The sequence below is a fragment of the Balaenoptera acutorostrata genome, chromosome 1 (genome assembly GCF_949987535.1).
Source record: "Balaenoptera acutorostrata chromosome 1, mBalAcu1.1, whole genome shotgun sequence".
Taxonomy (NCBI): domain Eukaryota; kingdom Metazoa; phylum Chordata; class Mammalia; order Artiodactyla; family Balaenopteridae; genus Balaenoptera; species Balaenoptera acutorostrata.
Genome location: NC_080064.1, coordinates 106,614,726 through 106,630,868, shown reverse-complemented (window position 1 = coordinate 106,630,868; position 16,143 = coordinate 106,614,726). Strand labels below are relative to the sequence as shown.

Genomic DNA, 16,143 nt, shown 5'->3' with positions numbered 1-16,143 from the left:
GTTCAAACACTTGGAATTATCATTCACATTTCCCTTCTGGTGTGCTCACAGCTAATCCCATTTTCCATGGCCTGAATGGGTATCAAGAATCCTCTTTAGGGCTCTCCTTTTCTCTGTATGTCTATCCCCTCTAATCCAACCTGCGTTTGCTCTAAATCCACCATAAAGACAGTTCCCACCCTATGTGCTTCAACCGCCTTTAAAATAAGGAAGAACTTTGCCCTCCACTTCATGGTCCCCTCCTGCTTTTCTCATTTGTTGTCCTCCTGCCTCCCTTCACGCTCTGCTCCAGGTACCCTTACCCGTTCAATCACTCCCTGCTGTGGCACTGCCCCTGCAGCCACCCTCCAATTCTTCATCAGAAGAAGCTCCACTTATCCATCAAGGCTGACCTCAAATTTAGCCTCTTCCATGAGGCCATTCCTGATTCTCCCACACACAGGAAATCTCTGCTTCCTTTGAATTCCTGTGGGGTTTTGCCCATGTCCCTCTTGTGGCCTTTATCACATTCTGACTCTTGGTTGGGTTATATAGTATGTATGTGCTTATCTCATTCCTCCTACTGGTGGAGGAGGCCTCCAAGAACCTTGACCTCCACCTTTCTTCGCCCATCCCCTTCACCCCCACAGCTGTCCATAGCACAGTGCCTGGCATATAATAGCTAATTTTGTTTTTTGTTTTTGCTGTTTGTTTGTGTTTTTTTTGGCTGTGTTGGGTCTTCGTTGCTGTGTGCGGGCTCTCTCTAGTTGCGGTGAGCAGGGGCTACTCTTTGTTGCAGTGCGTGGGCTTCTCATTGTCGTGGCTTCTCTTGTTGCAGAGCATGGGCTCTAGGCGCGCGGGCTTCAGTAGCTGTGGCACGCGGGCTCAGTAGTTGTGGCTTGCGGGCTCTAGAGCACGGGCTCAGTAGTTGTGGCACACCGGCTTAGTTGCTCCACGGCATGTGGGATCTTCCCAGACCAGGGCTCAAACCCGTGTCCCTTGCAATGGCAGGTGGATTCTTAACCATTGTGCCACCAGGGAAGCCCTAATAGCTAATTTTGAAACACAAGAAAAGGAGGCAAAATGGAGTAAAGAAATAAAAGTTTGATGCATGTTCTTGAACCAAGCAACCCAGAACAAAACCAGTTTTAAATTAAATAAAGTGATTATTCTTTAGAGAAAGTACAAGATTAGATGGATACTCTTAACTCCAGTGGCCTGATGTTTCTGGAAACCTTTACATGTTAACTTTTCTTCAAGGCTCTGGAATCCATTTCCAAGTAATAACCCCCTACCAAGACATTTACAAAAGTTACAAAGTGACTAATTCTTGGAAACTTTCCTTGTGACTTGAGATTTCTAACTGGGAAGAGAGGGATGGAGTGAGCTTAGAGAAGACAGAGGGAGAATGAGAATGAGAGAAAACCCAGCTAAGCACAGGACTGAGCTCTGGGTAGCCATTAGCGCTAGGTACTGGGAAGCTCTTCCACAAACATTTGAGAGTATAAACTCTAATTATTTGAGTGTCACCAAATCAATAGGGCAGAGAACTAAACTTCCATTCTCTTTTGTCAGATATGAATAAACATTTATCACTTTGCCTCACTATCTTGTGATCACATGATCCAATTTTGCCTCACAGCAGTCCTTTAAAGTGACCTCTGTGATGGGAAAACTGGGGTTACAAGAAGCCCAGAATCCTGAGGATGACTGATGGATACATTCCATCTGAGCTACAATTCCTGTGGAAATTCCAAGTCAAATTCCAATTCCAAGTCAAAGGAATTTGGTGGCACTCATGAGTGAAAAGACAGAATATTTCTAACAGATGAGAAACGGAGAAGTTACCCTGAGCACATCGCTTCACCAATGTGTGCCTTGCTTTCACCATCTGGGAAATTAAGAATACCTCTAAAGTAACCAGCTTTCAGGTACTTTGTATGTGGAACAAATAGAAGGTGGACTTGGTGAGTTCTTTACTTGTAGCTAGAAGGAGAAACTCCAGATCTTCTCCATAGGGATTAGGAGTCAGGGTTGAAGAGAGGTGGTGGGTCCAGGAAAGAAACAGTTTTCTTCCCTCTTTACTGAACCTTTCTCCACTTTCTCTCTGCTCCAGTTTGGAATTGTCCTCTCAGTCTTCTGTATTCCCACAGACGTTGCTTGTTCCACATGTATTTAGCTATAAAAAAGGCCAGAGGGACATTTACTAAGGATAAAAGGGTAAATTCAACAGGAAAATACAACAATTCGAAATTTGTATTCATCTGATAAAAATACAACAATCCTAAATTTGTATTCTTCCGATATCTTTAAAATATATTTTTTAAAAAATGAATGAAATGATTGCTGTACTGTCTTTTGAGGAAACTAGCTAGAGCCCGTTAGTGGAATTTTGATTGTTTTCTCTACTACAGGTTTTCTACAGTCCCTGCTATCCCCTTGGCCAAAAGAGATGCTTGGCCAAAGGATGTGGGCATCCTTGCCCTGGAGGTCCATTTCCCAGCCCAATATGTGGACCAAACAGACATGGAGAAGTTTAACGATGTGGAGGCAGGGAAGTACACAGTGGGCATGGGCCAAACCCAGATGGGCTTCTGCTCAGTCCAGGAGGGCATCAACTCCCTGTGCCTGACGGTGGTGCAGCAGTTGATGGAGCTGACACAGCTCCCGTGGGAATCTGTGGGCCGGCTGGAAGTGGGCACTGAGACCATCATTGACAACTCCAAGGCTGTCAAAACAGTGCTCATGGAGCTCTTCCAGGATTCAGGCAACACTGACATTGAGGGCATAGACACCACCAGTGCCTGCTACGGTGACACTGCCTCTCTCTATTCAGTGTTTCCAACTGGGTGGAGTCCAGCTCCTGGGATGGTACGTGCTGCCAGAGGCCTTAGGTAAGAAGGGAGCTGGGGGCTTCCCTGGTGGTGCAGTGGTTGAGAATCCGCTTGCCGGTGCAGGGGACACGGGTTCGGGCCCTGGTCTGGGAAGATCCCACATGCTGCGGAGCAACTGGGCCCGTGAGCCACAATTACTGAGCCTGCGCGTCTGGAGCCTGTGCTCCGCAACAAGAGAGGCCACGATAGTGAGAGGCCCGCGCACCGCGATGAAGAGTGGACCCCGCTTGCCGCAGCTAGAGGAAGCCCTCGCACAGAAACGAAGACCCAACACAGCCAAAAATAAATAAATAAATTAATTAAAAAAAAAAAAAAAAAAAAAGGAAGGGAGCTGGGTTGGAGGCCGAATCCTCAGTTTTGCTTCTCCTTTCCTTGGGTGGTTTCATCCAGGGAGGGAAGGACACCTTCATACAGCTGCTGCGATCATCCAACAACCACAATTATAATAGCCACTCAGACTTGTATAGCTTTATACAGTTAATTAGGGAGCATGTTCACAGAGTCATTCATTTGGTCTTCACAACAGCCTAGGAAGTGGGTGTCATACCTGATTTACGGGGGAGAAAATGGAGGATCTAATATCTTACACATAGCGCGTGACAGAAGCAAGACACCAAATCAAATTCGGTATATTTCCCATTTCACTCTTCCTGTTTCTCTAAGGTTTCTCCCAAGTCTCTGGGCGGGAAAGAGATTGGTGATGTTAAAAGATTTAAACAAATTTAAGTGTTAGGGAAAAACACCCTGATAGAAATAGACCCAAAGAATCACAGGATAGACTATGACACAGAGTATTTCTACTTTCTCTCCCTTGCCTGGTTCCTAGGAGAGTTAGAAACCTAGGTCTGGGCTTCCCTGGTGGCACAGTGGTTGAGAATCTGCCTGCTAATGCAGGGGACACGGGTTCGAGCCCTGGTCTGGGAAGATCCCACATGCCGCAGAGCGGCTGGGCCCGTGAGCCACAATTACTGAGCCTGCGTGTCTGGAGCCTGTGCTCTGCAACAAGAGAGGCCGCGATAGTGAGAGGCCCGCGCACCGTGATGAAGAGTGGCCCCCGCTTGCCACAACTAGAGAAAGCCCTAGCACAGAAACGAAGACCCAACATAGCAATCAATCAATTAATCAATAAAAAATAAATCTTAAAAAAAAAAAAAAAAAGAAACCTAGGTCTGTGAATAATTGATGACAAGTCCCTTAACCTCTGTGAGACTCAGAGTTTTTGTTTGCCTACCTGCCTTCCAGGCATGAAACAAAATATCAATGGAGATGTGAAAAAACAGTACCTGGGCAGACAAAGCCCTACATTTACTAAGTTGGAAACTAGAATTTAAACTTTAGAAACCATAATAAACATTAATTATAAAATTAATTATGAAGTCTTGATGTTGGCGGTAACCCTAGAGACTATCTAATCCAATATTTTTCACTTTAAAAAGAGGCCAAGGGCTTCCCTGGTGGCGCAGTGGTTGAGAATCTGCCTGCTAATGCAGGGGACACGGGTTCGAGCCCTGGTCTGGGAAGATCCCACATGCCGCGGAGCAGCTGGGCCCGTGAGCCACAACTACTGAGCCTGCGCGTCTGGAGCCTGTGCCCCGCAACGGGAGGGGCTGCGATAGTGAGAGGCCCGCGCACCGCGATGAAGAGCGGTCCCCGCACCGCGATGAAGAGTGGCCCCCGCTTGCCGTAACCAGAGAAAGCCCTCGCACGAACCGAAGACCCAACACAGCCAAAAATAAATAAATAAATAAATAAAGTAGCTATAAAATTAAAAAAAATAATAAAATAAAAGAATATATCTTTAAAAAAAAAAAAAAAAAAAAAAGAGGCCAAGAAGAGTTTAATGGTTTGTCTCTGTTCATGCAGCAAGGCAGTACAATTCCATTCACCCATTCAGTGTTTTTTTCAACTGCACTGCATAGCCTTGCCATCAATGATTCCATTGATTTGGCATGTTCTAGTCTACATCAACAAATCTGTACTTTCAGTGCTTCTCCTGCTTGGCATTTGTATTATTACCTCTTCAGCAACCCCTACTACTGTCACCACCAATATGTCCAACCCAGCATTTAGTTAGAGAGTAGAAGTGAAGGGCAAGGGACACTCACCAGCATTTAACCAAAAATCAGAGCCTATATTTGGGGGCATTATCAGCTTCAAACATGTCATTTCAAATGAGTAGATTCTGCTGAATGGTTGGGTATTCCACAGGAGAGGGCTGCAAATGCATCCTTCTTTAATGTGATGTCTTGGGGGGGAAAATTTATACAAACTATTAGGATGTAAATTGTTAATCTATACTAAAACAAAAAGCATATTTAAGCTTGAGTCTAATGGCAACTGCTAAAACCAGACAAGGACAGTGTAGATGTGATCTCTGCTTCTGACCTGGCCAACCATCCACCTGGGGACCCTCAGATAGGAGAAGGTGGTTCTGGGACTCACCAAGAAGTTCTGGACCATTCCAGAGAGACAGTAGAGTATGAGGGAAGGAAAGAGTGGTACTGGCTCAGATTGCCTGAGAGACCTCATTTTTTCTTGTCTTTTTTTGTTTTAAATGAAGGTAATTGAAACCAACAGTTAAACACACACACACACACACACACACACACACACACACACACACAAAAGGGTGAAAAGTAAAGAAAAATTTCCCTTTGACACCCCATTACCAACTCCCATAATTTAACACTGACAGTTTCTATGTATTTTTCCAGGAACACTGACAGTTTCTATGTATTCTTCCAGGAATTTTCTACGTACCCTTATCTATTCATTTTTTAACATTGTACACATTATTCCTCATCTCTATGATATCTTAGAGGTCATTCTATAGATAGATAAATAGATATAAGATATATATATAGATCTATAGATAGATATACACATAAGGTCACCTAAAGTCATTCTTTTAAAAGCCACATAATATTCTATTGATAGATATGCCAAACCTTAGTCCCATATAGATGGATATTTAGATTGATGTATGTTTTTTGCAATTATAAATACTGTTTTAATGAACATTGTACAATAGCTTTGCATGCTCATGATAATATGTTCTAGGAATAGATTCCTAGAAGTGGAATTGCAGAATAGTTTGATCTAAAAGTTTGGTAGAATGTGCCAAATTGCTCTTCAACGTGTTGTACTAAAGTACATTCCTACAATATATATTATCAAACTTTCTAATCTTTGTCAGTTTAATAAATAAAATAATAGTATCATTGATTTTCCTTTGCTATTATAAGAGAACTTTGATATTTTTATGATGTTTATTGGCCATTTTTCTATTACATATCTTATCTTTCTTATGAGGCGCTTATATATGAATGAAAATAATCCTTTGTTGGCTTTATGTACTGTAAATACTTCCTCAGTTTGTCTTTTGAGTTTGTTTCTGATAGAAGGTTTTAATTTTAGGCAGTCTAATTGACTGGTTTTTTCCTTAATGGCTTCTAAATACTATTCTATAGTTTCCAAATTTTATATACATATATAAATTTTGTTTTTATATATTATATATATGTTTATTATATATTTTATATTTTTATATATTTATATATATAAAATTGCAGAGAAAAGAAACCAATACTGTTTTGTTGGGGTTGGAGTTTGAGTTGTTATATAATCTTAAGAGAAGGTTCTTGGGTTTCAATGATTATGGGTTGGAATTCTGACTCTGAATCTTTATCCTACTATCTATTAGCTGAGTGGCTTTAGGCAAGTGACTCAAGTTCTTTGGGTCTCAATTCCTTTGTCTATAAAGAGGAGATAACTGTATCTGGCAGATAGGCTTATTGTGAGGACTGAATTATACAGAAATAATGGCCCTCAACACAGTGCTGGCGTAAATCCTGGGGGCTTCCTTACAGTTTAGGTAGAATACTAAAATTGCTGCCATGTTTCTCTCACAAACCCAAGTTTGAGGGCGGACAGTACTATCAGATGAAAGAGGAACAGCTAATATTCAAGACAACAATTATTTATTGAATAATCATCTGGCTACTATAGAAGTAGTTACTATGGATCACCTACATTAAATGTGGTTACTTGACACTAACTCTTCTCAGAAGGAAAGTAATACCAGATAGTTCGAAGCACGTGGTTCAGGATCCAGTCAGAACTGGGTCTGAATATATAATTCCATATTCATGAGGTGGGTGACCTTAGACAAATTACTTGGATTCTCTAGAAGGCAGTGTCTTCCTTTGTAAATGTGGATATTTCCTGCCTCATTGGATTATTTTAAGGATTGTTTGAGGATAGCTCGTGTCTATCTAGGATTTCAAATATTAGTTTCCCTCCCCATCCCTTGGCCTTCTATGATTTGAAAGAAATTTCCACTGTAGTACTATGAAGTGCTGTAAGGTGATCAGTACAAACCTAAATTATCTCCAGAAGTGCTAATTTATGAATTTTTCATTGAATTCAGAAACTGAATTCTGAATGAATGAGGATTTTACAGCTAGAGTCACAGAACACTGAGTTTTGACATTGCATTTCACAGGTGTCGTGATGAATTTCACTAGAACGTAAGTTCCATGGGGCAAGAATTTTTATTTTGGTTCAGTGATCTATCTCCAGTACCTAAAATTGTGCCTGGCACACAGGAGGTTTTCAGTCTACTTGAGATTTGGTAGTGATAATCATTATTTCTTGTCTCTCGTTACAAGTCACTATGCCCTGGTGGTCTGTGGAGACATCGCAGTGTACTCCAGTGGTAATATTCACCCCACAGGCAGGGCTGGAGCTGTGGCAATGCTGGTTGGGCCCAAGGCCCCTCTGGGCCTCGAGAGAGGTTTGTGGCAAACAGTGGCTACGTAGTGCCGGGAGACTGTGCATGGCGTAGCCAAATACCTAGCTCCTAATTCCAAGTTGGCACACCCACTACGCAGGGCTGAAATGTGGATTTGATGTTGCTATTGACTGCCTTCAAAAGACTGGACTGGGGACCAGAGGGCAGGGAGGAGGGGAAGCGAGGCATCGGCAAGTTCTCCTCTTCTGCACCATCACACTTTGGGATAATGATGTGTGGAACGGCTGGCACTGATGCTGCTGACAAGGACCCTTTGAGAGCTAAACTGACAACTGAAAATGAAAGAAGATAATTGGGTATGAAGTGAAAGCTTTCCTTTGAGACTTTTGGTGTCTATTCCAGATTTTTTTTTAAGCCCATCTAGGTATGGAAATGGAAATATAAATCTCATTTATATAAAAGCGGCAATCTAATCAACTCCCTTTGAACACATGAGGGATGTTCGGTGGGCTCAGGCTTGGGCACGAGAAAGATAAAGACCAGGGGGCTGCTTGTATGTGGGTCTCCTATCCTCTCTGCTCAACGTGGGCTGCCTTGTACAGTTCCCGAATCCCTCTGTGTGCTTTGCCAGGGCTTAGAGCAACCCACATGGAGAATGTATATATATGACTTCTACAAAGCAGATATGACTTCAGAGTGCCCACGATTGGATGGGAAGCTCTCCATCCAGCGCTACTTACGGGCGCTGGACCGATGCTACATGTTATACAGTCAAAAGATCCAGAACCAGTGGGAGCAAGGTATGGGGCTCAGAGGGTAGAAGGTGGGGACCCTATTTACACGAGGCCAAGAGTATGTCCTAAACTCTTAAGACAAGGACTCTTTTCTCCTCTGCAAATGATCACAAGAGAATTGTTTCATGTCCCCTTCTTCTGACATCCTTTCCTGGGCCTAGGCTAAAGTCCCTTTGAAGTCACCCAAAGTCAAGTATGAAATTGCCTCTAACTTGAGTTAAATGAAAGGAAGTAAACAATCCAAGGTCAAAGCTGAAGTCAGTGGTGCCAGCCACTTGGGGAGGTACTGTGTGAATCAGAGTGACCACATCCTGTGGAGGCCAGGATTCGTTTCTGATGAAGTCAGGAGTGATTTGACTCTTGGTTTATAGTTTGCCACCTTTTAAAGTCTGGTTGATGTTGAAAATTCTTACCTATATTTTCAGGATACTTAAGTGTTATCAGTGATTTTCTTTTCTTTGCCTGGTAGTGTTGGAAGTTGATTTTATTTTCACCTTACTTTCTGAAGTTTTCTGCTAAAAAATATGTACCAATTCCATAATCAAAAAAGAAACGAATCTTCTTTTAAAAATAAAGAGAAACCCATATACTTAAAAAATAAAGGGGGTGTTCCTACCTGTTTAGCCATGCCCAGATGGGCATCTAAAAAAGGCAGGTTTCAGCGTGGATGCTTTAGGGGTGGCCCCTCTCTGCTGCATTGGGTGGGATGCTGGCTGCCTCCATGGGAAAGGATCAACTTGGACCTCTCTGCCTCTGCCCACCCACTGTAAAATTGTTATTGGCTAATTGCTCTGGCATACTCTGAATTCTTATGACATTCTAATTTTACTCCTTAATCTCATATGGAATTTGATCAATGCCGCTTTGGATCTCAGCACCAAATTGTAAACTTTCCTAAGGGCAGGGGGTGCATTGCCCTTCTCTTTGGAATATGAGAGAGTCTGGAGTGTAGATCCAGAGACACCAGAACCCAAAGCCAAAGCCAGCTGTTTTCAAGCTGGGTGACCTTGGACACATGACTCAGCTTCATATTTTGGAGACTCTGTTTTCTCCCCTGGAAAATAGAGAAAATAGAGAAAATAATAGAGTACGAGGTTGATTTGAGGAATTATTTGTCATAGAGGTTGGCAATGGCAGATAAGAAGAAAATATTTGTTTCTTTACTTTCTTTATGAGTAGAGTGCTTAGTAAAATGCTTGTAAAATGAATGAACAAACCTCTGTGTGTTTGCCAGAGGTAGGAGCCAGTTTTCTGGAAGACCTCAGCACAGTCAGATCTTGGAGAATATGTCTAAGTGGATCATGCCACATCCTTGCTTTCACACTTCTTCTTCCAGCTGGCATCGATCGACATTTCACTCTTGATGATTTACAGTTTATGATCTTTCACACACCCTTCTGCAAGATGGTCCAGAAATCCCTGGCTCACCTGATGTTCAATGACATTCTGTTAGCCAGTGGCAACACACAGACCGGCCTCTATAAGAGGCTGGACGCCTTCAGGTGAGTCCTCTTCATGAGGAGCCTAGAGGCTCATGATTGGTGAGAAGGAGGAGGCTTCCTCATGCCTTGAGTCTGGACCACCAGCCACTCCTGTGGGAAAAGACAACAATCCTCCAACACAGTAGAAATGACACCAAGTCCTCACGTGGGTTAGTGCGTTATTGTCTTCTCAGAGACCTCACCTTGTATCTTAGGGAGCACAGGGGCCCTGCCAGAACCTCTAGATCAAGTGACTATAAGAAGCTTCAGAGAGTAAGAAAAAGGGGAAAGGGTGTGTGGCTAAATTATTCAGGTAATAAACATGTTATGAACATCAACTATGTGTCAGACATCATACTAAACTCTGGGGGCACAAAAGTGGGTGTGACTCCATGATACCTGCCTAGACGATCTCACAGTCTGTACAGAAAGAAAACACCTAGAAGCAAATAATCACAATGCAGGATGGCAGTTTGGGGAGTGTCTGGTCTCATTCTCACTAGCCAATGGCTTAATGAATGTCTTGCTTGTTGCCTCAAATCCCCGCACCTATGAAATAGAGATAGTCCAGCTCACTCCCATTCGATGTCAATAAAGAGAAGGCTGTTTATTGATGCGATACTCCAAGACATTTAGAAAAGAAGAATACAAAGAGTTCTCACTTGGAAGGGAATCTTTCCGTATCTTCTTGGTATCTGTTCAAGTTTTGGAGTATTTTACCAACATCTGCCCCTGTTTCTAACTACTACTGCTAACCCTGCCACTAACATCCAAATTAGCACAAACACTGCTTCTAAGACCTGCCCCATGGAAAAAAATTCTAACATATACCAAAGATAATAGCTTAATATCTCTAATATATGAAAGTCTCATCAATAATAAGAAAAACACACTAAGTAGAAAACTGAACAAAGTATATGGACAAGAAATTTCCTCAAGGAAGAAATGCACATAATCACATTTTTAAATGTGCATGCCCATTAGTAACAAATATAAACAAGTTAATGTTTTCTTTAGATAGCATTTAAAATTTTTGAATACCCAGAATTGAGTCTATGAGAAAATGAGCAATAGTAAACTGATACAAAGATTTGGGGGAGTAATAGGAAAACATGAAGCAAAAGCCTTAAAAGATGTGCATCTTTGGCTCAGTAATTCCACATGTTTAAAAGGACATGTAGCTATTCCTCAAAAAACTAAAAATATAACTACCATATGACCCAGAAATTCTACTCCTGGGTAAAATCAAAAAAACGCAAAAACACTAATTTGAAAAGATGCATGCACACCAATGTTCAGAGCAGCATTATTTACAATTGCCAACATGTGGAAACAACCTAAGTGTCCATCAACAGATGACTGGATAAAGAAGATGTGGTACACATATACAATGGAATACTACTCAGTCAAAAAAAAGAACAAAATTTTGCCATTTGCAACAACATGGATGGACTTGGAGGACATTATGCTAAGTGAAATGAGTCAGACAGAGGAAGACAAACGCTGTATGATATCACTTGTAAGTGGAATCTAAAATACAACATACCAGTGAATATAACAAAAAAGAAGCAGACTCATAGATAGAACAAACTATTGGGTACCAGTGGGGAGAGGGGGAGGGGCAACATAGGGGTGTAGGAGGTACAGACTATTGGGTCTAATATAGGCTCAAGGATGTATTGTACATCACGGGGAATATAGCCAACATTTTGTGATAACTGTAAATGGAAAGTAACCTTTTAAAATTGCATTAAAAAATTTTAATGAAGAAAAAATGTTTCCTGAAAAAAAAAACAACAAGTAGCTATTCTCTGTAGTATTTTAGCTAATGAGGACAGAAATGGGGCGATCGGTTAAAGTAGGGTACATCCACTTGGCAGCCTTTAAAAATAATGTTAGAGAAGCTGACAATGTCATAGAGAAAATTAGTTAAGGAAGCATGCTAAACAGAATGTATAGCATGATTTTACTTTCCAATAAACTGTATAAAATTAGGAATGGATCCCATAAGAAAACTATGACCTAAGTGCTCTCTCTGAATGGTAAGACTATTAGTGACAGTTTTCCTCTGTGTTTTCTGTATTTCCAAATATTCTATTATAAAAAACATGTGTCCCAAAGTCTTCTCTCCAGTAGCTGTTACACTTTTCCCCTTGCTGCATTCCTTCCCTCATGTGGCTTCTCGCCTGGCCTATTCCTCAGGCTGCCTCACAGGGGGCTAAAGCTGGAAGACACCTACACCAATAAGGACGTAGAAAAAGCATTTCAAAAGGCCTCTCTAGACATGTTCAACAAGAAGAGCAAGGCCTCCCTCTACCTCTGCACACACAGGGGAATATGTACACTTCATCCCTGGATGGATGCCTGGCCTCACTTCTGTCCCCGTGAGTACTGCATGTGACCCCACCTCCTCTTACCCATGGCCTCTGGTCTGAGGGTTCAACCAAGTTTTGTTCCTCTTCTGGTTCAGAAGTTTTTCAAAAAGGAAAGAAAGAAGGAAGGAAGGAAAATGAAAGAAACAGGTTTCAAAGATGTATGTGTAGGCAGGTTTACCATCAGTATTAAACAGTGGTCTCCAAAGTGAAGTGCACGTATGATGCCAGGGGATGAGCAAGATCTATTTGGTGCAGCAGGAAAATAGAACTTTTATGCATATTTTGACCTTATCCTTTAAAATCTCTGTACTCAGTAAAGCATGTTGGTCAAGAGATTCTAGCTTTAGAGCCCACAACCTGTGTTCAAATCTCTTTACCATTTATTAGCTTTGATCTTGGAAAAGTACTTAACCTTTATGTGCGTTCTTTTTCCCAACTATAAAATTTATACAATAACAATACCTACCTTCTAAGGTTTTGACGAATGTTAAATGTCTAAAGCAATTAAAACAGTAATGCTCAGCAGGGGCCCAAATGTTAGTTTTTATTTTTATAGATAGTCTATTTTGTGGATTTTACAAGAAAACACTTGTACTACTAGTACATGCATACAACATGAGAAAAATACATATGTATATCATTGGACTTGCTCAAATTATTCCTAATGAGGATATAATAAAAAAAAGTTGCAACTGCTGAAGCACTGCCAGTCAACATGGGAGCCTTGAGATGAGTCCAGTGGTCTGACCTTCACTTGGAGGTGCCTTCAGAGTTCACTGAATTCATCTTGTCTTCCTGGGTGGGGAGAAGTTCCTTTTACATCCCAGAAATTCTGGTATGCTCACTGTGACTTCTGTATCTTAGACTTTAGCTGTTCTCCTCTTGGTAAGTTTTCCTCTTTCTGGGCCTACCCCCAGGGTCTTCCAGAAGTCCCTGTTTGTGTAGAGTGCCCAGAACCCATTTCTAGTTGCAAGAGGTTGACTAGACTGGTGGCTTATTTGCAGTGCAGAACATAATGTTGATGTGTGGTTTTAGGTTTTGATTTCTTTGCCCGCAGTCACTCTGCCCAGGACTTGGCTGGCTCCAGGATTGGTGCCTTCTCTTATGGCTCTGGCTTAGCGGAAAGTTTCTTTTCATTTCGGGTGTCCCAGGATGCTTCTCCAGGTGAGTCCAGTCTTTTGATCAGGCACTTCTGGCCAGTTTCATCTGGTAAAAGAAACCACTTTCTGCCTCACCACTACCAAGGCTCCCACCTTGACAGAATTATGTTGTGATTAAGAACAAAGGAAAGCCCTGAAGGGATTTAAGCAATAGAGTAAGTTTGTCTAATTCATGTATTTGAAGCACTTCCCTGGCTACCACTTAGAGACTAGATTGATGAGAAACGAAGGTGAATATGGGGAAACCAGCAAATAGTCTAGGCAAGAGGTGATGGTGGTGGTTTGGTTGCAACTGGTTAAAGAGAAATTGATGGATTTGAGATATCCAGTAAACATTTGTTGATTACTTTATGATGGATGTGATCAAGGGCATACATCTAAGCACTAAATGGGATACACCTTGACTAAATGAGGGTCTGCCTGTATGTTTTGCTCACATTATGTTTGCTGAGCTTTATCATTCCTTGACGTTCTAAGCCATACATAGAGCACTTTCCCCTGGGGCGGGAGCTCCCACAGAGCCTGGCTCTCCATTGGACTTGTGATTGGTAGCAGTGATGAAAATGAAATAAGTTTAAGAGTCTTACTTTTGCTTCCCAGGCTCCCCCCACCCCTGGAGAAGCTGGTATCCAGTACCTCAGACCTGCCAAAATGTCTCGCCTCCCGGAAGCGTATGTCTCCTGAGAAGTTTACAGAAATAATGGACCAAAGAGAACAATTCTACCACAAGGGTAAGAAAAAAGGCAGAAAGGGAGGAGGAGAAGGCAATTTTTCTCAGATTCTATTCCAGGAGCTGAGAGCCAGGGATTCAACAGAAGTCTAGAATATAGTGGGTGAGAGTGACGACTTCTATCAGATATGATTGGGAGAAGGTTTGTTAGGTGCAAAAGGGGAAGAACCGGGTGGGGAAGCAGAAGGCAGAGTTGGGAAGAGGTAGGAGGGCAGCATGTGGCTTCCCAGCACTGAGCATAGATAACCACCCAAAATAGGATGCTGGACAGTGAAGTCCCATGGAAGCCAGATGTATGGTCTTTGAAAATACTATCTGTGCAACAGTTGAAAAAGCCCAGATTTTGGAGCCAGATATCAAAGTCTAAGCTGGGCTGTGATACTTATCAGCTCTTTATCTTTGAGAAAATTATTGAACTTTTCTCAGTTGCCTCATTTCTAAAGTCATACGAACTTTGCAGGATTGCCAAAGAGATTAATGAATTAATTAATGATAAATAAGTTATCAGCAAATATTACTGTCTTCTTCCAGCTACCCCCTTTCCTTACCAAACATAAAACAAAATAGTGCCCCCAAAAAGCAACAAAGGAAAAGTACACCAAAGCAAAAGTTAGGACTGGAGAAGCCAGATGGTGGTTTTAAAATCGGGGTAACCATATTTTTTCAAGCAAAACTTGGGATACATGATTTGCCCTGAAAAGGAGACTGAGCTTATGGAACTGAGAATGTTCCAGAAAACCTAGACCTCGTAGTCATTGATCTTATCTGGAACAGGGGACATGTTAGAGCAAAAAAGAAGCCAAAATAGGGCTTCCCTATTTCCTATTTCCAGGCAGTGGTTGAGAGTCTGCCTGCCAACGCAGGGGACACGGGTTCGAGCCCTGGTCTGGGAAGATCCCACATGCCACGGAGCAACTAGGCCCGAGAGCCACAAGTACTGAGCCTGCGCGTCTGGAGCCCATGCTCTGCAACAAGAGAGGCCGCGATAGTGAGAGGCCCGCGCACCGCGATGAAGTGTGGCCCCCACTCGCCGCAACTAGAGAAAGCTCTCACACAGAAACGAAGACCCAACACAGCCATAAATAAATAATAAATAAACAAATAAAAAAATAAAATAAAAATTTAAAAAAACCAAAATAAAATACAACTAGGACCTCTGAGATGAACGTTAATGGACAAAACTTTGAAATACTACAATGAATCAGAGTTGGAAAACTTAGGGCTAGGAAGGAAGTGTCTACTAGAAAACAGGATGCTTTGAGGTACACCTCAAGCTAGGTACCATTGGCAGAAGGGCATGATGAAGATTTCAATGGAGGAAGGGCATGTTTACTGCAGAATAACGGCATACTCTTATAACAAAATTTCTAGTAGACAAGTCTTAGGTACTAGCTCCAAGAGAGCTGCTTCTGGTTTTTCTGCTGGCCCAGAGCTTTACTGGGTGTAGACTTGGTGACCTCGCCACCCCTTGCAGCACAGCCAGGAGAGCTCCACGTGAAGGTCTAGGCGTCCCTATTACCATGTTCTCTTCCTCAACCCCATGCAGCCCTTTGTGAGTATTGCCTCTTCTCATTCCACAGTGAATTTCTCACCACTTGGTGACCAAAACAGCCTTTTCCCAGGCACTTGATACCTGGAGCAAGTGGATGAAGGGTATCACCGAAAGTATGCCCGGCGTCCGGTCTAAAGGTGATGAGTGAAATTTTAGAGTGTAGGTGGCTTAAAGATTTTCCTCTGGGTAACAGATGCAGTTCTGAGAGTGTAAACAGGCCAGAGAGGGTTCGTAGCTTCCAAAATGATCAGAGGTGGGGAGTTTGTACCACGAGGACCAAGTAAAACTCTTGGGGCTCTTTGCCTAAGGCAAAAGCTGGGGGAGGGGCATGCTCTTAAATCTTGAATCTGAAAAAAAGAGTCAACTTGTTTACCTGATCTACTCATGATAGGAAGCTCCCCTAGAAGCTTGATAGAAACAAAATT

The 16,143-nt window shown here is 42.2% G+C and overlaps 1 protein-coding gene across 1 annotated transcript; it reads left to right on the top strand.

The window, feature by feature from the left end:
• Window positions 1-1,062: 1,062 nt before the first annotated feature.
• On the top strand, window positions 1,063-15,853 carry HMGCS2 (3-hydroxy-3-methylglutaryl-CoA synthase 2). Its single transcript, XM_007169613.2, is given in 11 exon segments — window positions 1,063-1,067; window positions 2,394-2,802; window positions 2,805-2,850; window positions 8,258-8,289; window positions 8,291-8,426; window positions 9,757-9,922; window positions 12,116-12,228; window positions 12,231-12,285; window positions 13,334-13,444; window positions 14,037-14,167; window positions 15,747-15,853. Coding segments are annotated over 11 exon segments (1,311 nt in total).
• The last annotated feature ends 290 nt before the right edge of the window (window positions 15,854-16,143 follow it).